The sequence below is a fragment of the Myxine glutinosa genome, chromosome 4 (assembly GCF_964187855.1).
Source record: "Myxine glutinosa chromosome 4, kmMyxGlut1.1, whole genome shotgun sequence".
NCBI classification, from domain to species: Eukaryota; Metazoa; Chordata; class Myxini; order Myxiniformes; family Myxinidae; genus Myxine; species Myxine glutinosa.
This window is the reverse complement of record NC_136264.1, coordinates 131,075,008-131,098,317: the sequence shown is the minus strand read 5'-3', so window position 1 is coordinate 131,098,317 and position 23,310 is coordinate 131,075,008. Positions and strand designations below refer to the sequence as shown.

Below are 23,310 nucleotides of genomic sequence, written 5' to 3'. Positions count from 1 at the left end.
CCAAGGCGATCCATGAGGGCGCCTGCTCGCCCGTGTAGGGTCTCACTCGGTCGGCATGGACGATCCAAGGGAGGGCTCGTGGTCCCATTTTGATCTTAATGACCACGTCACAAATTTGCGCCAGGACGACCCCCGGGCCTTGCCAAGGCGAGGTGAGTTTGGGGCATCTGCCCTTCTGTCTCCAGGGATTGAAGAACCAAATCTTCATCCCCGGAGAATACTGGCTCCCCTGGCTCCGGTGGTCGTCCTTAATAATGTCATTAACCTCTTATTGTGGTGTGAATCATATTTTTAAAGGTTTTATGGTTCATTGGTTTTTAACCTTTTCCTGATTTTATTTGTTTGTGTATGTATCATGTATGGGTGAACCTTCTTGTGGCTAAAGGTCCTGCTATTTGAATTGGCCTCGTGCCCCTTTTTGGCCCCTTGGGTTTCCTTCCTTCAGAAGATATCCCAGGCTCCTCTTCCTATTCTGTTTTTGCCTTTGTTCTTTTGTGGAATTTTTTAAATTATTTTAAAATTCTGTCGGTTTGTTATTTTATCTATGCTAATAAATATACACTTATCAATGTGATCTCTGATATGTCCCATAATGCGGGACTGGTCTATTAAATGGATTTTTGGTGTCAGGAGTTGGATTAGGGGTTTGCTTCGTCCGCTCCACACATGGACCAGGTAATGCAGCACCTCCGGCGAATCCTTTTGGGGAACATTTAAAACAAAATTACCCATAAGGGAAAGTTCACCAAAATGTGCACAGATACAAGGTGAATATATAGTATGTAACCTTAAATACATTTTGGGGGTTGGAATATTATAGTCAGGTTCATTATGTTCAGATTTATAATTTCGTTCTTTTTTTGTGGAGATTAGCAATCCTATACATTTTTGGAAAGTTTATAGCACCAGGAATCCGAAAAACCATGTTTCCATTTGCGCAAATTTTTCTTTGGCGGCCATATTGGATTTTCAAAATGGCCACCATCGGAAACCTATTTTTCGCGATATCTCAACATCCGAACCACCTAGAGTGCTGATTCCAACACATATACCCACATTTTTGGGGATGAGGAATCACATGAAGCCATCTAAAATAATCTACTCATTTCATTTCATTTCATAATTCATGTACATGAAAATAATCATTTCAACATGTTCAGTTCATGTACATGGAAAGTCATTATATCAGACCTAATAGTTCATTTAAAATAAACCTTATGAAGCTCACAATTACTTACCTGTTGTCGTTTTATATATTTGCAGGTCTTGAGAGAAGATGAGTGAAGTTACGACTCAGCCCACACAGTGGCAGCACTGCATAATTTGTCAAACCGCTTCAGCAAAATATGGAACGCTTGTCCAGCAGCCCAAACCGGACTCGTTTGAACACTTGCTACAAACCCTTAATGATAGAGCAGCCTACCAAGATGGAAAATATGTTAAAATTCACAGTCGCTTAAAGGATGAAACAAGTGAAAGTCTGCAATTCAATAATGCAGTTTGGCATCGTATCTGTTATTCAAATGCAACCAACAAAGAGAAGGTACAACGTGCCAAAGACCGCCATCAATATCACATTTCAGCCGGCTCCTACACAGAGAAAAAACGTGGACAAAAGCGAAAAAGCACAGAACTGGACGAACCATCAACTTCCACCACCAGTCCGTTTACACGTTCTGCAACAGCTCCATTCATTAAGGAACATTGCTTTTTCTGCCAGGAAGATAACGAGCAAAAATTGTACACATTGAGAACAGAAAACGGTGGGAAAGCATTACACGATGCTGTGGAGCTGTCTGGAAATCTCACCCTGCAAACTAGGTTAAACACATCCATCTCACCCACTGATGCACATGCAATCGATGTTCAATACCACAAGTCATGTTGGACAACAAATGTATTCCATGTGTTACGTACCAAGGATAACAAGGGAACAACAGAGAGAGGTCATCCGTTTCAAACATCATGTTTGATTGAGTTAATTAGCCTTGTCGACTGTCAAACTCAGAATAAACAATACTTATCCATGGCACATATTGAAACAACATACATCAACTTGCTTGGTGGCACAGATGCATTGGCGCACCACTTCCCTGCATATAGTAGACACTGGCTCAAGGAGAGAATTCTTCTAGAACTACCACACGTAACGTCTGTTAGGCAAAAGGACAGGAGAAAACCTTCTGTTCTTTACTCCCCAGATGCATGCGAATCCGATATGGTTCAGTCTGCCATGATAGAAAGTGAAGTAGACGATCTGAATATTATCTATAAAGCAGCAAAGGCATTGCGCAGAATTATCAAGAACTTCCACCAACAGGAAAACTCATCCGATGCTATACAGGTCACTAGCAGCACAGATGATGTTCCAGCAGCACTCCACGCAATGATCAGATGGGTTATGGTGGGGCCAACAGAAACACTAGAAACTGAAAAACGAACCACTCACGTTAACAGAGAAGTACTCACTGTTAGTCAGATGCTATTGGGTGGATTCAAATCTGACAAGCAAGTGAACTATAGGCCCAAAACTGATTCTGCGACCTTCCGATCAACCAAATCACAAGAAACTCCACAGTCTCTAGGATTAGCCTTGGCAGTTCACCATGACACAAGAAACAAGAAACTCCTGGAAAGTCTCTGCTCTCAAGGTTACTGTGTCTCGTACAGTCGTGTTATGCACCTCGAAACAGCCCTAGCAAATGCCATTGTGGAAAACACCCTGAAGTTCCAAGGACTTTATGTTCCTCCATTTTTGAAGAAGGGAACTTTTGTGTTTTTTGCAGCTGATAACACAGACTTTGCTGAAGACAGCGTGGATGGCAAAGGGACAACCCATGGAACAATCATTGCTGTTTATCAAAAACGTGACACTCAAGGAGAAACATTGGTGCCACAACTGAGCATAGCTGACACTACCAGTTTGTCAGTGACCCCGTACCAGGTTCCTATGCTTCATTGTGACAAGCCGGTGCCGAAAACCATAAAGAGAACAGACACATTCCACATCAGCAAGGATGGTATATCACCAGCGTATCACCTTACACATCTAGGATGGTTGGTTGCTTCTATGATCACCAGAATGCAGAAATCAAACAGCACATATATACCTGGTTGGGCAGGATACCACTCATTGCTGTCGGGTAGTCACAGTTTGACACAAGTCGGAGTCTTACCCCTTCTACCTGAAGTAGCACACGAGTGGTCGACTCTTCTGACCGTCATCTCTCAGACAACTCAGCTAAAGAACTTAGTTGTTGGTACAAGCCACCCTACAGTCATTTCCTGGGATATGGCCCTCTATGAAAAGGTGATAAGGCTGCTGGATGCAAGGCCAGACCTGAAAGGTACCGTTGTACCTCGGCTTGGCGAGCTGCATGTGGTCATGGCTGCTTTGAGAGCCCTGGGTACTTCCATTGAGAACTCAGGTATTGATGACGCGTGGATAGAGGCCGACCTCTACGGACCTTCAACAATAAGGCAGATCCTGAGATGTTCGCATTACAAATGCACTCTCCGTGCTCATATTTATTCATATATAGCACTTTATGAAATGGCGCTGGACCTGTTCTTCAAAGATTATCCACAGTTGAAAGCCGTTTGCTCAGATATGTCAGAAGAAATAGACGAGGCATGTTCAGAAAAGGACAAGTTCACCAAAGCCACAAGTGTGAAAGAAGCCAACACAAAACTGTTGAATGTCATCACTACAGCTGATGTTGTGAACATATTCAAGACTTGGGAAACAGAACAATCCAAAAAAGCCATGTTCAAGTCCTTGATGAATTACCTGCATCGAGTGGAGACAATTCTGTTCTTTGTGGAAGCTTCTTTGGACGCAGATCTCAAACTCCACCTCGAATCTGGTGAGGCACTCAGCAAGCTATTTTTCTCCATGGATCGTATCAAATACAAACGTCTTTGGCCGCGATACATAGCAGATATGTATGACCTGAGGAAGACGCATCCGGCCACATATAGGGAACTCGCGAATGGAAATATCTCAGTAACGAAATCTAGCATCCCCTTTGTATCAATCGGTGCAGACCACGCTTGTGAACAGGAAAACAGAGCAATGAAGGTTCATTCTGGACTTCCAGGCATCTCCAATAATGCCAATGCAAGGCAGAGATTCTTTATGGCCTCTCCAGAATTGTCACGGCTGACCAGAGAATTCAAAGATCAGTTCGACACCAAAACAGACAAAGTGACAGAACACCACGAACTTAGTCCGAGGGCAGTGAATCTGAACAATACAGCGGTTGAAAAGATCAAGGCTGCTATCATGAGTCATGGCAATCCATTTACCACAGAAGGAAATAGCATATACAACTTGATCACACATGCCTATGTCCCAGAGGAGCACACGTCACAAATCCTGAATATCGACAACATTGGTCAACACTTGTACGAAGAGTATGTTGATGAAAGAATCAACGGAACAGTCAGCTTATTTGCACCCGTGAAAAAAGAAAACAACACGATGTACTTGTCTGGTGTGAAGAAGACCAAGATCATGCTCAGGGACAAGTCAGTCGACTTGAAGGAAACAAAAGACTTGTATGGAAGGCTGATGATATTGACAAAATCAAGCCGTGATGTTGACCAGAAAGACGCAATAGGCAACTACGAATTCACCCTTACACCTCGCGCCTTGTTCGCACCAAACGGTGACCTGCTTCCTTGCCTTGACAAGTCAAAGTTAATCCATCTCCTTGTGAAACATGGAGACTTAGCTCCGGGTGACTTAGCTCCGACCTCAAGTCCTCAAGCTCAAGTCCATAACTCTGCAGCTATGAAAATAGCAGTAGTCGACGCCATGGTTCTTGTACAGAAATTGTCGACAAAACCAGCTGCAACAGTAACCGTTGAAGATCTCAGTGTCAGCTTTAATACCAGATTGATGTCACTGACAAGACATTTTGACGAAGTTATCCTCGTGTTTGATACTTACAAGGCCGATTCGTTGAAGCAAAGCACAAGACAAAAAAGACGAGGGGGGCACAATCCAGTCCAGTACCAAGTGAAGGACAATACCAAGATCCAACACATCACCATGAAGCGGTTCTTGTCACACGATCAGACAAAGTCAGATTTGGCAGAATATCTGGCTGAGAAAACGTTGGAGTACAACAGAGATGCCTCCAAGCTGATAATTATATGTGCAGCAGGAAAGGCCAAGAGTAACAAAGGCGTGCATTTTGAAGACAATAATCATGAGGAGGCAGACACTCTGATGATTCACCAAGCAGTGCTGGCAACTCGCCACAATCCCAACGCAGAACAGCTTACCTTCTTCTCTCCTGATACGGATGTCCTGGTCTTGGTCATAGCTAACTATGATGTTCTGCTCAAAAACACTGCTGTCTCCCTTGTGTCGGGCCTTGTGCAAGTACAACCAATCTGGAACAATCTTGGCGTCGAAAAGGCCAAGGCATTGCCAGCATTCCACACATTCACAGGAGCAGACAATACTGGACGGTTTTCGCGAATAGGCAAAACAACATGGTTTGAAGCTTTCGTCAGAGCCGATAGTGACGTGATACAGGCCATGAGAATGCTCGGTGATGCTGCAGATGTGACCGCAGATCAGATGTCCAACTTGGCAAGATTTGTATGTGCAGTGTACGTACCAAAGGGAATATGTATCAACAGCATTCCGGAGTTGCGCTGGTACCTCTTCTGTAAACACATGACTGAAAGTCACAAGTTACCTCCAACGCTAGGGGCTCTAAATCAGCATGTTGATCGTGTACATCTTCAGGCAAGGGTATGGGCTCAGGCTACTATCGCACATCAAGTGTTCTTGGATCCACAGCAACATGGCTACTTCAAGGACAACGATGGGGAATTGAAACCACTAATGACAGATGTACCACCAGCACCGAAAGCAATACTTGAGATGGTCAGATGTCAGTGCAAAGGAGACTGCTCATCGAGACGGTGTTCGTGCCGTGCCAATGACTTGGCATGCACAGACTTGTGTTTGTGCAGCTCCGAATGTGAAAACGACGATGACTGTCAACCTGTTCTCTGCTCTGACGACAGTGATGAGGACATTTGAAAACCTATGAGGACAAAATGTTGATGAATGTTGACAAAGATAAAATTTCATCTATGGGAAATATTCTATGTTCAAATAAAAGTAATTATTACATGTATAATTATGGATTGTATAGCCTCATCTCTATATACTTACCTCTTGAATACATAAATCACCTGTTTAGGATATATGAGGGATGTGGTTTCATAATTATGATCCGTGTGCCACAATGTAGCGAAACATCACTCAATGTGGTATACATATTCAGAAAAAAACATGTTTCCTGAAAGTGGCCATCTTGAAAATCCGCTGTAGGCTGCCACCTGGTATCCCAGGGTAGGTGTAGATTATTTTAGATGGCTTCATGTGATTCCTCATCCCCAAAAATGTGGGTATAGGTGTTGGAATCAGCACTCTAGGTGGTTCGGATGTTGAGATATCGCGAAAAATAGGTTTCCGATGGTGGCCATTTTGAAAATCCAATATGGCCGCCAAAGAAAAATTTGCGCAAATGGAAACATGGTTTTTCGGATTCCTGGTGTTATCAGCTTTCCAAAAATGTATAGTTTTGCTAATCTCCACAAAAAAAGAACGAAATTACATAACAAACCTGACTATTACTGGGAAATTTGAATCGGTGTTCATGAAGTTTAGCAATGGAGGGTTGGTATGGAAAGTCATATAAACCATTTGGCCTGACAAAGGCTGCATTTGTCTCATTCTCTTAATAAAGGAACACACACATTGCATTCTTTGTAAACTCAACATCAAAAGAAACTTATCAAATCTTTAGAAGGACACTCATTGAAATCCTCCACATAAAAATGAAAAATATTTGAACACAGGTAAAGTTCAGCTATCTTTACTAAACACGTCAATAAACAAGAAAAAGAGCAATCAGAGATTGCAAACCCTCGCCAGGATGTATTTTCAGTGGTTGTTAAGGCTTTTGTGTTCAAACAAATATGGCGGCCGAACCACGTGACCAATGACATTATTATTTTTTTCTTAACTAATTTATTCCTAGATTATGCTCAATAAATTTCATCTTGATCGGATGAAGTTTTGTACTTGTCGAATTATGACGTCATAATGGAGGCACCTATGACATCAACATTAACATATTTTATTCCGCATGGAGAGTTCTTTGCAATGAGCAATCTCAATTTTTTCTATTCAGCACTTTCCGAGATATAGAGGTGCAAAGTTTTTCGATTTTTCAAAGATGGCGGCCAAACCACGTGACCTATGACGTCATAATTATCATTTTAAAATTCTACAGGTGGAGTTGCACCTATGGTGAAAACATCCTGTCAATCGGACCAACGGTTGCAGAGAAAATCATATTTATTCTGTGCGAACAGACAACATCGCTACAACAAGAGGTTGCCTCAATCACAAAAAAGCAAAAAGCATGAACATCACAAGGGGTGGTGCAACAAAAGTCACAGCGCTGCAACACAAAGGCACGCACCTGAATACAGTCAAAACAAAATGACACAGGAATAGACACAACACTCCTAACAGTCAAGGATAGAATGACAGCAGTCCTCAATATCGTGTGTCCTCCCTGAGCTGTGATGCAGGCTGTACACCTCCGACGCATAGTCTGTACCAGATGTCTGATGCGGTCCTGGGGAAGTCTGTCCCACTCCTCCTGCAAGCCTTGAATGAGCATTTGCCGATTGACAGCCGTTGATCTCCTCGATGCAAGACGTCGACCAAGCTCATCCCATAAATGTTCAATGGGATTGAGGTCAGGGGAATAAGGCATCCAAGGCATCATTTCAACACCCTGTTCGTGGAGGAATTTGGTGGTCAGGCGAGCAGCATGGGGTCGAGCGTTGTCCTGCTGGAAAACTGCGATGTCAGGATGAGCCTGGAGAAATGGCAGCAGATGAGGTCTCAAAACATCATTGACATAACGCTGACTAGTGGGATTGCCTTCGATGACGACCAGATGTGTCCTGAAACTGGTGGAAATGCCGGCTCATACCATCACACTGGGTCCTCTCCAATGATTGATCTGGCGAATACAGCATGATGCATACCTTTCCCGACCTCTGCGCCATACCCGTTGACGCCCATCAGCAGCATGGAGGCAAAATCTGGACTCAGACGTTGGGCAATTGTTCACCTGCTTACACCAGCCTCAAGCATCCCAATTGCCCTTAAACGTTGTTCAGATGTCAGGCGTGGCATCTGAATTTTCTTGTTGTTTTCCCTGTGAAAAGCCTCTAGTCTAGAGTGACTATAGACAGCAGTAAATGAATGTCGAACCACGATCACTGAAGGATTTCATTATGAGGGTCATTATTTAAAGGGAAAAATCCCTATGCAGAACCACTCAAGCATGCCATTGTTGATCAACCAGGTGATTGAAGTGAAGTTCCCGTTACACAATCAGCCATTACAATTGAAGAAACGTGTTTGTAAAGATGCACATTTCAAAAAATGAAAGTGATAAGTTTCTTTTGATGCTCAGTATATATAAAAGTTTAAGCTCATAGAGGGAGAAGCCTCACCGTGTTTACAGGAAATGGAACTCACCTTGAGAAAGTTGATCTTCAATCAAGGTTTCAACACATTAGTGCACAGTAGCTGCATCAGTCACTTTGAACTTTATTCCATTGATTTGGTGGTTCAATACATACTGAAGACTACGGTAATGTATCATTTCTCTCTTGTGAATGCCGCAATGCTGGATGACACAAAATGCATTACAGAAGTGAAGGAATGTTGTTCAGGGCTGTTATGTGTGTATGCATTATGACCCAAACCAGTCAATGGTTTCAATGGTCTATGCACCTGTTAACACGTACATCCACTGCTTGGATCAGGTTTGAAACTTTCAGCTTTTACATGCCCCACTGGATCCCCAAGCACAGGACCATTTGGAGGTGTACCTGTTACCTGTACAGTTGTCCAACCTGGTTTTTGTGGATCACTTAAAACCAGTAAATGCACCACCAAGCATTTCTCATGCTGAGAACTTGATTCGTGCAGACAGTTTTCATTGTCGTGATAAAATCTGGATCTACCCCAAATGATATGTTCAGTAGAGAATGTATGACACGAAGCACGCCATGCGTACAGACAACCCAAAGTAGCAGAGAGATCCAGCAAAGGGGCCAAATTTGCAATAATTACAACTTCCACAATACACAAAGTTGATGGACAAGGGAAGAGAGTGAGAGTAAGAGTGAGAGAGAGGGAAAGAGGAAGATGGAGAGAGAGAGTGAGAGCGTGAGAGTGAGAGAGAGAGGAGAAAGGAAGATGGAGAGAGAGAGAGAAAAAGGGGGAGAGGAAGATAGAGAGAGAGAGAGAGATAGAGAGAGAGATAGAGAGAGAGAGATAGAGAGAGATAGAGAGAGAGAGAGAAAAAAGGGGGAGAGGAAGATGGAGGGAGAGGGAAAAGAGAGAGTGGGGAGAGAAGGAGCAGGAGAGAGAAAGAGGGAGAACAATTACCTCGAGATACAGCTGCCATGAATCAAGTGCCAACAACAATCATCGCTACAAATCCACTTTGTATATGCATATGTACAAAACCCGATGTAGATTGCATTTCTTTTTAACTTTTAACACATAAACAAACCCAAGTGCGGTCCACATTCTGAACAAAACCCCATTGTCCCTTGCAACTTATTTCTACCATTTTATTGACGATTCGGACGTGTAGATCCAGTCATGTTCATTTTCAGGTTGATACGTCCGGCATGAAGCTTGTTAACTGGCAAAATAATTATAAAAATTAACCGTTTTATGGAGGAAGAAAATGCACAACCACAGGCTGTCTAACCTCAAGTAAATGATAAACAACAACAGAAACAAGTCATTCAAACAATCAATCTCCACCTCGTTCAGAATGAGAATTACCCACTGTTCTGAGTAACTTTGTTTCTCAATTCCTTTCCCCTTATGAAAGGCCCCTGTGACGTATACAACAACAAAATATCATTGATGCATCTGCGTCGAATTGTTGTGCAGCGGTGATTCACGAGCATTTTGCTGCTGCATATTTCTGCCATTTTGGTTAACGGAGTGTGGCCTATTTCCGGAACGGGTGGGATGAGGCTCGACACAATTATCCGTCGTGTGGGCCCTCTCTCTGTGGCTGACTGTTTTTACCGAGGGTAGTGCTTTGTTTGCATCACACACGAGCGGCGTCGTCGATGCTTTTCCAGCAGAACAAACTACAAACGAATCGACGGTTTCAGCAGGTAGAGTTGAAAAACCTGTCGGGCTACATACAAAATCGTTACCATTTCCAATATCGACTTTGTCCGGTGTTGAACAATGCACAATATTTGACTCAAAAATGGCGTTTCCAGTGCTGGATTGTGGTGACGCTTGTTCCCAAGATTTGGACATGGCCATGACACGGGTCTGAGAGTGCGTTTGAACTCCGATGGATGTCCCGTTGCCAGCTCCGACAGCCATGGCATCAACTGTAACGGGAGAGATTGGTTTAGCACCCCCCCACCGTCGCACTGATGATCGTGACACTACGGGTCGAGGAACATACTGGGCCCGGGTCGGAGACGCGGGAGCAGAGGCTGGGGGTGGCCGGAGAATAACGCTTGGTAAAGGAAAATTTGATGTAGGACAGCGAGAGGGGCTTGGTGGATTGTCGTTGTGGATACGCCAAAGAAGCTCCTCATTCTCCATCGATAGAGACCTGTTTGTCTTGCTTTCCTTTTGCAATGTTTGCTGTAGGGCTGATTGCTCGAAGGACAGCTGCCTACAAGGGGTGAAAAGAGGGGTAGGGTTGAGGAGGGGGTTTGTAAATGTTACTCATGCTTGAGGATAATGTCTTATTAGTGAGAAAAATGTGAATGGCAGGATAGAGGTCATGTGCTCGGAATGGTTGATTCTGTGTTTTCGATTTGTAACAGAAAACAGAGTTGTGCAGCTGCTCTACGGACATGGCAGCCCATCACAAAGTATGTAGTCTTTTAGAAGGGGACATTAATCTGGTTGTCCCATCTGCTAACACTCATTGTGTAGTGTGGACCGTGGCCTGTAAAGGTATTCACCCCCCTCCAAACTTTTCACATTTTGATGCCACCTGAGCTTATTTAATGATTCTTTCAAATCAAACCTAATATATAGAGAGTCTTCACAAACTACTCCAAAGTGATAAAGGTTAAAAATGCACATGAAACATGAATAAGTTAGATTAACAGAGAAAATCTGATGATTCTCAGTTACACAAGTATTCAAATTCTTTGCCTAATTAATCCTAAATCACTTCAGGAGCAAATTATTTGTTTGAAAGGTTACAAAATAAGTGCAATAAGTTTCACCTGGATGTAATCTTTATTTTAACTTAAAAAGTGAAACTCCCCCATTTACTTACGGAGTTTAAGGAATTTTAAGGTGCAACTAAATTGGTCAACCAACACGGCAAACATAAGGACCAAGGAGAAGTCATACTTAAAGTGGTGGAGAAGCGTCACTCAGGAGAGGGTTACAAGAAGATTTCAAAGTCACTCCATATCCCTTTGAGTACAGTGAAATCCATCATTAAAAAGTGGAAGACATATCATACCACCCAGACTCTACCCAGATCATGTTGCCCATCCAAACACAGCAGCCAGGCAAGCAAGAAACTAGTCAGTGTTCATCAATCAACAATACCCTGTCCCCTTCACAAAGCTGGCCTCTATGGACAAGTGGCAAGAAAGAAGCCGTTACTGCAAAAGACGCATTTAAAAGCTCTATGGAGTTTGTGAAAAACGATCTTAATGATAGTACAGGCAAGAGAAGAAATGTTTTGTGGTCAGACGTGACAAAACATGACCTTTTTGGTCTAAATTCAAAGCAGTACTTCTGGCGCAAACCTAACACTGCACTTCACCCAGTCAACACCATCCCTACTGTCAAGCATAGTGGTGGCAGCATCATGTTATGGGGCTGCTTTTCATCAGCAGGGACTGGCAAACTTCTCAGGATAGAACGGACAATGGATTGGGCAAAATACAAGAGAACCTTTCATGAAAACCTGCTTGAATCAGCCATGAATTTGAAATTGGGGAAAGGATTCACATTGCAGCAAGACAATGATCCAAAGCACAAAGCTAAAGCCACACTGGAGTGGCTGAATAAAAAGAGAATAAATGTTTTTGAGTATCCCAGTCAAAGTCCTGACTTTTTTTTTTTTTTTGTATACAAGATCGAGGCTCGTGAAAGAGCTAACATTAATCACACAAAAAGTCAAACCGACACACAAAACACAAAAAACAAGGGGAGTGGCAGACAGGATGGGGAGAGAGGGGGAAGGACACAAACACAACAAAGTAAGGATACTTTAGAAGGAAGGTTTTTGTGCTGGGATCAAAATAGTTGGATGACCGCTGAATGTAGTACATTGGACATAATGAAGAATGTTATGAACACAATTGAACACAATTGAACATTTATGGCGAGACTTTGAAGATTGCAGTCCATCGACGATCCCCGTCAAACTTGGCAGAACTAGAGCAATTTTCATGTGAAGAAGTACTGATCTAAGGGGATGAATACTTTTACAACCAGTGAATTTTGATTTGTACATGTTTTTTTCGAGGTATTCCTGACATGTAACCTCCTTCAACTATAACAGTGTTTAGTTTGATCTCAAATTATGAATGAAAAAGTTTCTACATAATTCGGAATTCATCTAAATGTGGCATTATTGGTAGGGGGTGAATACTTTTACATGCCACAGTACATTAAATATCCCCAGCTGCTTTTTTAGCAGGCCATTTTACATCGGTGTCTAACACAAATTCAAAATTTCTGCTATCTGGTCTACCCCATCACATGTCTCTAATCATAGAGTCTCTAGGCTCATCTATACTGCACGTCAGCATCCAAAGAGGCCTCCCAGGATGAAGTGTGTATATTTTATCTACTTGGACATTTAAGCTTCTGGTTGAGGTCGCTCTAATAGTAGGCCCAATTTCACATCAGGGTCGTTTTTGGCATGGTGAAAACGATTTCGCTTACAGTCTAACTACTTCACGTACAAAAGCAAAATATTCTCCAAGACTCACTCAAAACCCATGAGCACGATGCTCTCGTGAGATTATGTGATTGTGATTATGGTGGGCGAGAAGAGCAATTGTGTGTGATGCACGTCCTAGAAACTAGCTCGTCTGGGCATTTCATTCATTACTGTAAGGGCTGGCAAGATGGCCTCGAGGTTTACACACTCGCCTCTAAACTGTTTAGCTTGGGTTTGAATACCGAACCAGCTATAAACTGTCATCCTGATGTTACACAGACAGGGAAATTCATGGATGTGTGCGCCATCCATCAGATGGACGTTAAACTGGGCATCCTTTCTGCCAGAATTAGTTGGTGGCCGTTAAAGATCCGACAGTGTCATTCGCGACGAGTACGCGAGCCATCGTCGGCACCCTGAACAAATTACAAATTATTGTTCGAACCTAGACATCAGCGGCACAGCCTTGTGCTACAACTTATGCTACACTGTAGCCTTGTGCTGTATACGAAAGAAGAAGAAGATTCATTAGTGCCACATTGCTGTTTGGATGCTCACGCTCCATGCTCAATGATCGTCATCTCAAAAGTTGTCACCCCATTTGTAAGTAAAACAACCAGGTTATCACAAAATGTCATGTGTACTGCCTCATTATCTACCGAATATCAAGTTTCTCACAATTTAATTTTAGGATTCAGAAAATAACGGCATCAAGTACAGAGAAAGCTGCTGTAAGGCAGAAATCCAAACTCCTCTTAACCTAATGGTGTTGCAGAAGACAAATGCACATGAAACCCAGCAAGAAATTCAGCGATGGGTAATGGGTATCATTCTCAAAATGCAGATATGCACACACCCATGTACTCTCCATTAAGGATACTTTAGAAGGAAGGTTTTTGTGCTGGGATCAAAATAGTTGGATGGCCGCTGAATTGTCCAGTGCATTGGACATAATGAAGAATGTTATGAAGTTTGGAAATGGTACGATATATATCACATAGGTGGTGGTAACAGAACTTTTGGGATGAATCTTGTAAACACAGCTCGTTTCCTATGAGAGAAGCGAGTGATGCAGATTGTGGTCAAGGGCTACGTGTTGCGTGCTCGGTCACGGCATCTAATAATTCGGTGCTGTGCTTCAGCCATAGTGTAACAGTCACATTCCTGGCACGAAAGGTGCGGACTTCCTCTCTGGTCGTAGTCAACGTGTGGCCCTGAATGGATTTCTCTCATCTCCCCTTCCTGTTCAGGCTGGAGTTCCCCAAGGAAGTGTGCTGGGCCCTGTGCTTTTTCTGGTCTTTATCAATGATCTCTCTGACTCTCTGGAAAATCCTCTCTATCTCTTTGCTGATGACTCCACTCTCTGCCGCTCCATTCCTCTTCCCTCAGATCGGCAGTCTGCAGCCTCCTCACTCTCTGAAGACCTGGACAAAATCACAGACTGGTCAAACAAGTGGAACATGTCTTTCAATCCTGCCAAATCTCACTCTCTTACTATGTCTCTCCGAAAAGATCGACTGGACAACCCTCCCATCTACTTTCTCAACAATCCTCTCCAAGAAGTTCTGTCACTCAAGCTTTTGGGTCTCACTATCTGCCATGATCTTTCTTGGGAAAACCACATTTCCAAGCTGGCCTCCAAAGCCAGTCGCCGACTGGGCATCCTCCGTCGTGCGAAGTCCTTCCTCGGCACACCTGAGCTCCTCACCACTTACAAGGCTTTCATCCGCAGCTCAATGGAATACTGTTCTCCCCTATGGGCTGGTGCTCCTGCCTCACACCTGGCTCGGCTTCACGCTGTTGAATCCAAAGCTTTCAAAATCATTGGAATCTCCCGCGATGAAGCTATCTCTGAGGGCCTTTCACTCACTCACCGCAGGCAGGTAGGTGGTCTTTCTGTCTTCTACCGACTCCTCTCCGGCCTTGCTCCCCCAGCTCTCTCTGTGCTCTGTCCCCCAAATATTCCTACAGGTCGCACAAGATCTGCCAGCAACCCTCTGATGGTTAAACTGCCGAAATCTCGGCTCTCTGCTCACCTTCACTCTTTCATTCCTCTTTTCTCCCGCCTGTGGAACAAACTCCCACACTCCCTTCAATCCCTCTCCTCCCTCCAGGTCTTTAAAACAGCTGTTCACCACCATCTCTTATCTTCCCCCATCCATACCCTTGATCTTTTCTACCCCCACTAATTCACCCCAGATCCACCTTGTTTGAAATTCCAACTTATTTCCTGGAAATCCTGGCAGTGTCCATATGTTTATACCTCTCCCACCCCCCCCCCCTTCCCATGCCTCCCCCCCTTCACATGCCTCCCCCCCTTCACATGCCTCCCCCCCAAAGCCCTCTCCCTCCCACAGATCTCTCGATGTCTCCATGTCTCTCGGTCCCTGCTCTCAAATGTTGTGTTTGTGTCCTTCCCCCTCTCTCCCCATCTTGTCTACCGCTCCCGATGTTATTTGTTTTATGTGTCTGTTTGTCTTTCTGTGTGATTAATGTTCGCTCTTTCACGAGCCTCGATCTTGTATACAAAAAAAAAGAAAAGAAAAAAAAAAGGTCAATGACCATGATACCATTGACACAGTAATCAAATAGAACGGCACTCAGTAGAGAGCATACCTCTGCCAGGTGAACAGTTTACGTTTTGTATCATAGAGTAGACCAGAAAATCACAATACAGAATCACATTTAATCAAAATAATCCGTCCACAACTTTTTGAGATATCCTGCTATGTATCGTTTTTGGCCCCATCTCTCAATGGTGAAGAATCACAGAAATTAAATAATTCTCATATCCGAATCCATATTCAGATCTTCACCAAAATCGAATCGATTCTTCCTTGTCACAAACCAACCGGTCCACCAAGTTTCGTCCAAATCCGTCCACAACATTTTGAGATATCCTGCTATGTATCGTTTTTGGCTCTATGTCCCAGTGGTAAAGAATCATTTTAAAAATTCTAGTAGCCGGATCCAAATCCGGATCTTCACCAAAATCTAATAATTTCGTCCTTTTCACATACGCTACGCTACATCTCTGCCAAATTTCATCCGAATCCATCAACAACTTTTTGAGATATATTGTTCACAAACAAACAGACAAACGGACAGACAGGGGTGAAAACATAACCTCCATCCACCTATGGTGGTGGTATCCACCTTTGGTGGTGGAGGTAATAACAAATGGAAGCATGTAATTAAAATGTGTCAAACTCTCATAACCAATCATGCCCGAGTGTTCCAAAGAGATGCAGTAATTCTCTTTTACGGTACTTTTGTTTTCCATGACATCCAGTGATGTAAAGGTGAAAGTACCGTGCTAAAGCAGAGTTTTTATTAGCACGCATCCGCAGCTCCTCATTCTGCTGCCTCAACGTACGCGTTTGCTCCTTCAACGCCACATTTGCCTCCTCCTGCACACATGTACACACATGGGCATTGCCTGAACATCACACACGTGGAATTTATGACATACATTTTTGTTGTTCTTCTTCTTTGGCATGCAGCACATGGCTGCGGTAGCATCATTTGCTGGGATGGGGGAGGAGGGCCTGGGGTAACCGCTATGCCACTGAATCTTTGCTCTGAACCAACACATGAGGAGACGGACAGGCTGAGGAGATGCATCAAAGCAACAAAATTAACAAGAAGAAAAGACAAAATGTCATGGCCCCCTCCGTGACTTTCGTAATTTTACTGTCGGTGTTAAAGGCTGTCATTTGGCCATCTTTGGTCGGATGACAAAACAAAATCTTCTGCATATGTATACTCATGTATTGTCTTTGTGCCAAGTTTGAAGAAAATCGGTCCATGCATGTCTGAGAAATGAATGGGGACACGTTTAGGTAACAAAATGGCCACCAGTCAGCAATCTTGGATCTGATCTTGGGAAAAAGAAAAAAAAATGACGTGCACATGTAACCCATCATTCATTATCTGTGTGCCAAATTTGAACAACATTGGTAAATGCATGTCCGACAAATGGTTGAGGCCGTGGTCAATATCGGGTTTTTTACAACTAAAATAGCCACCAGTCTCCCAGTCGGCTATCTTTGATCAATCACAAAATAAAGTGAAGTGCACGTATATGCTGTCATGTGCTGTGCTTGTGCCAAGTTTGAACAAAATCAGACCACGCATGTCCAATAAATGGTTGGGGACACGTTTAACAAAATGGCCGCCAGTCAGCCATATTTGATCTGATCTCGAAAATAAATGATGCGCATATGGAAGCCATCATTCATTATCTGTGTGCTTAGATTGAACAAGATCGGCAAATGCATTTCCGAGAAATGGTTGAGGATGTGTTGAATATCGTGTTTTTTACTACTAAAATGGCCGCCAGTCGGCCATCTTGGATTGCATCGGAAAACAAAATGATGTGCATATGTATAACGTCATGTATGTATCATCTTTGTGCCAAGTATGAACAAAATCAGTGCATACACCTCCAAGATATGGTTGCGGACCCATGGACGGATGGACGCGACCAAATCCGAAATCCAAGACCAGATAAAAATACAAGGTAAGCACATTTCTTCATGTAATCCATGACGTTCACATCCAACACTGAAATTCCAGGTTCAAACCCCATATACCATGCCGATTTGTCCTTTGTGACCCCATTATTAAGTGTGTAAAAGTTTCAGAATCATAAACCCCTCAACCACACACACTCCCCAAGTTCCCTTACTCACATCTCCTCTCAACCTTCTTTCTCATCCCATATCCTCCTTTTCCATGTCCCACCAATCTTCTCGTCCCAATTGCCAGTTTTAAACCCCTCCCCTCTCCCATTATAAATTGGTGACCACTTATTGTGCCGATATATCATGTCATTACCGAAGAGACAAAGCGATATTGCTGGACTAGCACAAACCAGATCCTGCAGCTGCAGCACACGCTCTTGTAGTTCATGTATTGTAGAGTTCCTCAACTCGAGCACCGCACGCAGACTTTGCAATTCCTGCTGAATGTGTTGATATGGGGCCAGGGCCTCCTGCGGCAGGTCAAAAATAAATAAATCACTGACACAAAACGATGAGCTTCGTTTCTCTGTACCTCCGAGTAATATAACACCTCCCAGCCTACCTGTACATGCTCTTCAGTACCACGTTGCAGTGCGGCCTCAAATCGTCGTGCCTTGTCCTGCAAGGCCTCCTTCTGAAAGATGAGAGTATCCACTTGGTCCTGAGCACACGAGCAATAACGGCCAAAATGAAACGACCATCATAATGGTGGGAAGCCCCCCCCCCCCCCCAAAAAAAAACGTTTACCTGTTGAGCATCGATTGTCAGAAACATGACTGGTGAGCAACATCTGCTTTGAATCAACATTTCCATAGAATATTTATCAACTTAAAACACTTTCAAGCACAATTTACATCCAGAATGGATCAACATAAGAGATCTTCTTTGTCATCATGAAGGTTGAGCTTATTTATAACTTAACAAGAAACAGGCAAGCAAGTGGAAACATACAGTCACGTGAAAAAGTAAGTACACCCCATGTAAAGTTTTGACTTTTTCAACATATTTCAACATACAGCTAGTTGATCTTCATTTCAACAATATTGACAGGTAAAGGTGATATTAAAGCGCGGTGTTACGCGCGCTGCTTGTAAGCAAGGAGGAAGCGGACAACTCGGGAAGTTGTAAGAGTCTTTATTCGAGAGCTCCACTGTAACACTGGAGCGTTCCGGGCTGCGGGCCCGGTGTATATCCCGCGGCCACGCCTACTCCTCGGGCGTGGCCGCCGCCCACTTGGTGCGCGGAATGATGCCCTCGCGCCAGTGAGCTTTCGTGTCTGCCACACGCGCCCCCCCAGAATTCCCGCGCACCTGGAGGGCCAGTTTGCGGGGCAAACGGATGACCCGGCCGAAGCGCCCTCTGGCGACTGGCGGCGTCCGGGGTGCAGGGATGCCAGCTGGGATGCCTCCGGCTGCACCCGGTATGGGTGCAGGCTCGGGGGGCGGCGTGCCGGCAGGGCCGGGCGGTGCTGGGGGTCTGCCCCGACGCGGGGACCGAGCCACCGGCGGTGGGTGGTCCACGTCGAGGTGGGCCGGCTTGAGGCGGTCTATGGAGACCCGGTCAGGAGTGCCACCGATGTCCAAGGTGAAATGTTTCACCCCGGTCCCCAGCACGTGGAAAGGCCCGTAGTACAGGGGCCGCAGTGGTGTCCGGTGGGCGTCGTGCCGGACGAAGACGTACTCCGCGGTGCGAAGCTCCGGGGCGACGTGCGTAGGTGGGTGCCCGTGATGCGCCGTGGGCACCGGGGTGAACCTCTGGGCGGTCTCCTGCAGCGCGGAGCGCTCCTACGCCGCGGACCATGGTGCCGTGGAGTCGGGGAGGAACTCGCCCGGCACCCGCAGCGGTTGCCCGAAGACCAACTCCGCCGCGGATGTGCGCAGGTCGTCCTTGGGTGCCGTCCGGAGGCCCAGCAGCACCCAGGGGAGCCTGTCGACCCAGCCGCCATCGCGGAGGGTCGCCCGGAGCGCGGCCTTCAACGAGCGGTAGAACCGCTCGCACAGGCCGTTAGCCTGGGGGTGGTAGGCCGTGGTGCTGTGCAGCTGGAGCCCGAGCCCCCGCGCGACCGCCCCCCAGAGCTCCGAGGTGAACTGGGGGCCGCGGTCGGACGAGATGTCCGAGGGGGCGCCGAACCGGGCAACCCAGGTGGCGATGAACGCCTGCGCGACGTCCGCCGCCGTCGTTGACGCCAAAGGCACGGCCTCCGGCCACCGGGTGGTGCGGTCCATCATGGTCAGGACATGGGTGAAACCCCGTGAGGGGGGCAGAGGTCCCACCAGGTCCACATGAACGTGGTCAAACCGACGTTCCGGCACCGCAAACGGGGCCAATGGGGCCTGGGTGTGTCGGTGCACCTTCGCGCGCTGGCACGCGAGGCACGTCCTGGCCCAGCCGCGGACGGCCTTCCGGAGGCCATGCCAGACAAACTTGTCGGCGATCAACCTCTGGGAGGCCCTCGTGCCCGGGTGGGACAGGCCGTGGATGGAGTCGAAAATCCAGCCCGCGGGCACGATGGGGCGAGGCCGCCCGAGGGAGACGTCGCACCAGAGGGCCGTGCCCGCGCTGATGAACGGCACCTCATTGACGCGGAGGCCTGTAACGGCGGTCCGCAAGGCCTGGACGTCGGGGTCGGCGGCCTGGTCCGCCGCCATCCGGGCATAGTCGATGCCGAGGTGGACCGCGTGGGCAACGGACCGGGAAAGGCAATCCGCCACCGGGTTGTCCTTCCCCGCGACGTGCCGGATGTCCGTCGTGTATTCGGACACGGCCGAGAGGTGACGCTGCTGCCGGGCCGACCACGGCTCGGCGACCTTGCCCATCGCGAACACCAGTGGCTTGTGGTCGACGAAGGCCGTGAACGCACGGCCCTCGAGCAGATGGCGGAAGTGCCTGACCGCCAGGTGGAGCCCGAGCAACTCGCGGTCGAAGGTACTGTACCGGCGTTCGGGCGGGCGAAGCTGCCGGCTGAAGAACGCCAGCGGTTGCCAAGCTCCACGCACCCATTGCTCGTGCACCGCGCCCACCGCGTAGTCCGAGGCGTCGGTGGTGAGGGCGATCGGTACATCGGGCGCCGGGTGCGCGAGCATGGTGGCGTTAGCCAAGGTGAGCTTCACGCCTGCGAACGCCGCGTCCATCTGCTCGGTCCAGGTGACATCACCTTTGCCCGGCGTCCCTCGGAGGGCCTCGTGCAAGGGGAGCAGGAGCTGGGCGATGCGGGGCAGGAACCGATGGTAAAAGTTTACCATGCCCAGGAACTCCTGGAGCCCCCTGATCGTGCGGGGGCGCGGAAACGCCTTCACCGCCTCCACCTTGGCCGGTAGGGGGACGGCCCCGTGCCTGGTGACGCGGTGCCCCAAAAAGTCGATTTCGGCGACACCGAACCGGCACTTGGCGGGGTTCACGATCAGGCCGTGCTGGCCCAGACGTTCGAAGAGCATGCGGAGATGGTGTAGGTGCTCTTCGCGGGACGCGCTTGCGACGAGGATGTCATCCAGATAGACGTAGACGAAATCCAAGTCGCGTAAGACGCTGTCCATGAGGCGCTGGAACGCCTGAGCCGCATTCTTCAAACCGAAGGGCATCCGAAGAAATTCGAAAAGACCGAACGGCGTGATGACAGCCGTCTTCGGGATGTCCTCCGGCCTGACGGGGACCTGGTGGTAACCGCGTATGAGGTCCACCTTCGAGAAGAAGGACATATTCGCCAAGCGGGCGGAAAAGTCCTGAATATGGGGGACGGGGTAGCGGTCGGGGGTGGTGGCATCGTTGAGACGGCGGTAGTCCCCGCACGGTCGCCATCCCCCGCCGGGCTTGGGCACGATGTGGAGCGGCGACGCCCAAGCGCTCTCGGAGCGCCGCACGATGCCGAGCCGCTCCAGCGTAGCAAACTCCGCTTTAGCTACGGCGAGCTTCGTCGGCTCGAGGCGGCGTGCCCGGGCGTAGACCGGTGGCCCGGCGGTGGGGATGTGATGTTCCACCCCGTGCTTGACGGTCCCCGCCGAGAAGGTGGGCCTCGTGAGGGCCGGGAAACGGCCGAGGAGGCGGGTGAATTTGTCCGCTGCCGGAAGCGTGCAGATGAACCTGGCCGGAACCGAACCGCTCAGCAAGCCGCTCGGCGAGCCGCTCGATGAGCCGCTCCGTGAGCTGCTCAACGAGGCGGGCAGCGCGCAAGCGAGCGAGCTGAACGTCTCAGCCTGGACAAGCCTTCTGTGCTTGACGTCGACCAACAGGCCATTGGCACAGAGGAAGTCCGCGCCGAGCAGTGCCATAGGCACGTCGGCAGTGACAAACGACCATCGGAAAACCTGCCCTCTGAACCGCAGAGAAAGGCAGCGTTTTCCGTTCGTGCGAATGGGCGTACCGTTGGCAGCAAGCAGCGCGGGGCCCCGGCCCGCGGACTGCTTGTCGGACGTACCAGCGGGAACGACACTCACCTGCGCTCCCGTGTCGCACAGGTAACGGCGCCCGGATAAGGTGTCCGTTATGTACAGGAGGCTGTTTAATCGGCCGGCGCTCAGTGCCACTACCGAGGGCCGGCCCGGGCGTTTCCCGACCTGCCGAATGAGCACGGCGGGCGACATTGCCGAGCCTCGTGGCCGAAACTAGCGTGGAAATGGCACCAGGTTTGCGGCGAAGCCGGAGGTCGCGGTTTCCGCGGTGGTGGTGGGCGGGGCGTGGCGGCCTCCACGAGGCGCCCCTCGGAGCAGGGGTGGGCACCCGCAGGAGGTTCAGCGGCTACGCGGTGCATCGTGTAGTAGGGGTGGGCACCCGCAGCGGTTTCAGGCTCGGGAGCCGCTACGGCCGCACCGAAACTCGCCTGCGTGTCCAAAGCCGCGTATAACTTGTCGGCCTCGGCCACGAGCGCGCGGGGTTCCGTTGTCGCGGAACCGGCCAACGCGAGGCGTACTCGTGCCGGCAGCTGGCGTCGAAATAACGCCCGGAATAGAGCGTTCGGGGTTTCGTCGCCCATGAGCGACAGCATATGGTCCATTCGGACCGACGGTCACGTGTCACCGAGCTCGGGGAGGTCCAAGAGGCGATCGGCCCGTGCGTCCACCGTGAGGCCAAACGTGGCGAGGAGGAGACGCTTGATCGCCTCGTACCTGTCGTCGGCCGGTGGGTTCCTCAGGACCGACACGACGCGGGCGGCCGCGCCGGCCCCGAGGGAGGCGACCACGTGGCAGTAGCGTGTCTCGTCCGCCGTGATGCGTCGAAGCCTGAACTGGGCTTCGGCCTGCAGGAACCAGATCTCCGCCTGAGCTTCCCGGAACTCGGGGAGCTTTATCGCTACCGCGTTGGTGGCCATGGCTGTGGCGGGTTCGGGTGGTCAGTGACGGCTGACCAGAACGTTGGAGGTCACCAATAAAGCGTGGTGTTATGCGCGCTGCTTGTAAGCAAGGAGGAAGTGGACAACGCGGTAAGTTGTAAGAGTCTTTATTCGAGAGCTAAACTGTAACACTGGAGCGTTCCGGGCTGCGCGCCCGGTGTATATCCCGCGGCCACGTCTACCCCTAGGGCGTGGCCGCCGCCCACTTGGTGCGCGGAATGATGCCCTCGCGCCAGTGAGCTTTCGTGTCCGCCACAATATAATATGACAAATATCATGAAACATTTACATTTTGTAGTCCATTGTATAATTTAAATAAACATAAATGCAAATTTCGTATGTGGAAAAAGTAAGTACACCCCGACATTTATCACGACTTCAAATACCTAAAATTAGAATCAGGTGCACCAGCTGAGGTGCAAATGATTAG

At 47.8% G+C, this 23,310-nt stretch overlaps 1 protein-coding gene and 1 pseudogene across 4 annotated transcripts in view; one reads left to right on the top strand and one right to left on the bottom strand.

Moving 5' to 3' along the window:
• Positions 1 to 533: 533 nt before the first annotated feature.
• LOC137426324 (U2 spliceosomal RNA) lies at positions 534 to 715 on the top strand (annotated as a pseudogene).
• A 7,930-nt stretch (positions 716 to 8,645) lies between these two features.
• The window catches only part of LOC137425220 (uncharacterized), a 61,952-nt gene continuing 47,287 nt past the window's right edge, over positions 8,646 to 23,310 (bottom strand). For all 4 annotated transcript variants that reach the window (XM_068113418.2, XM_068113415.2, XM_078776411.1 and 1 more), the window contains 4 exons: positions 18,120 to 18,218; positions 17,908 to 18,027; positions 16,344 to 16,441; positions 8,646 to 10,784 (listed from right to left, as the gene is read on the bottom strand). In XM_068113418.2, coding sequence (XP_067969519.2) covers positions 9,998 to 10,784; positions 16,344 to 16,441; positions 17,908 to 18,027; positions 18,120 to 18,218 — 1,104 coding nt within the window. In that variant the 3' untranslated portion in view covers positions 8,646 to 9,997. The remainder of the gene's footprint in view (positions 10,785 to 16,343; positions 16,442 to 17,907; positions 18,028 to 18,119; positions 18,219 to 23,310) is intronic.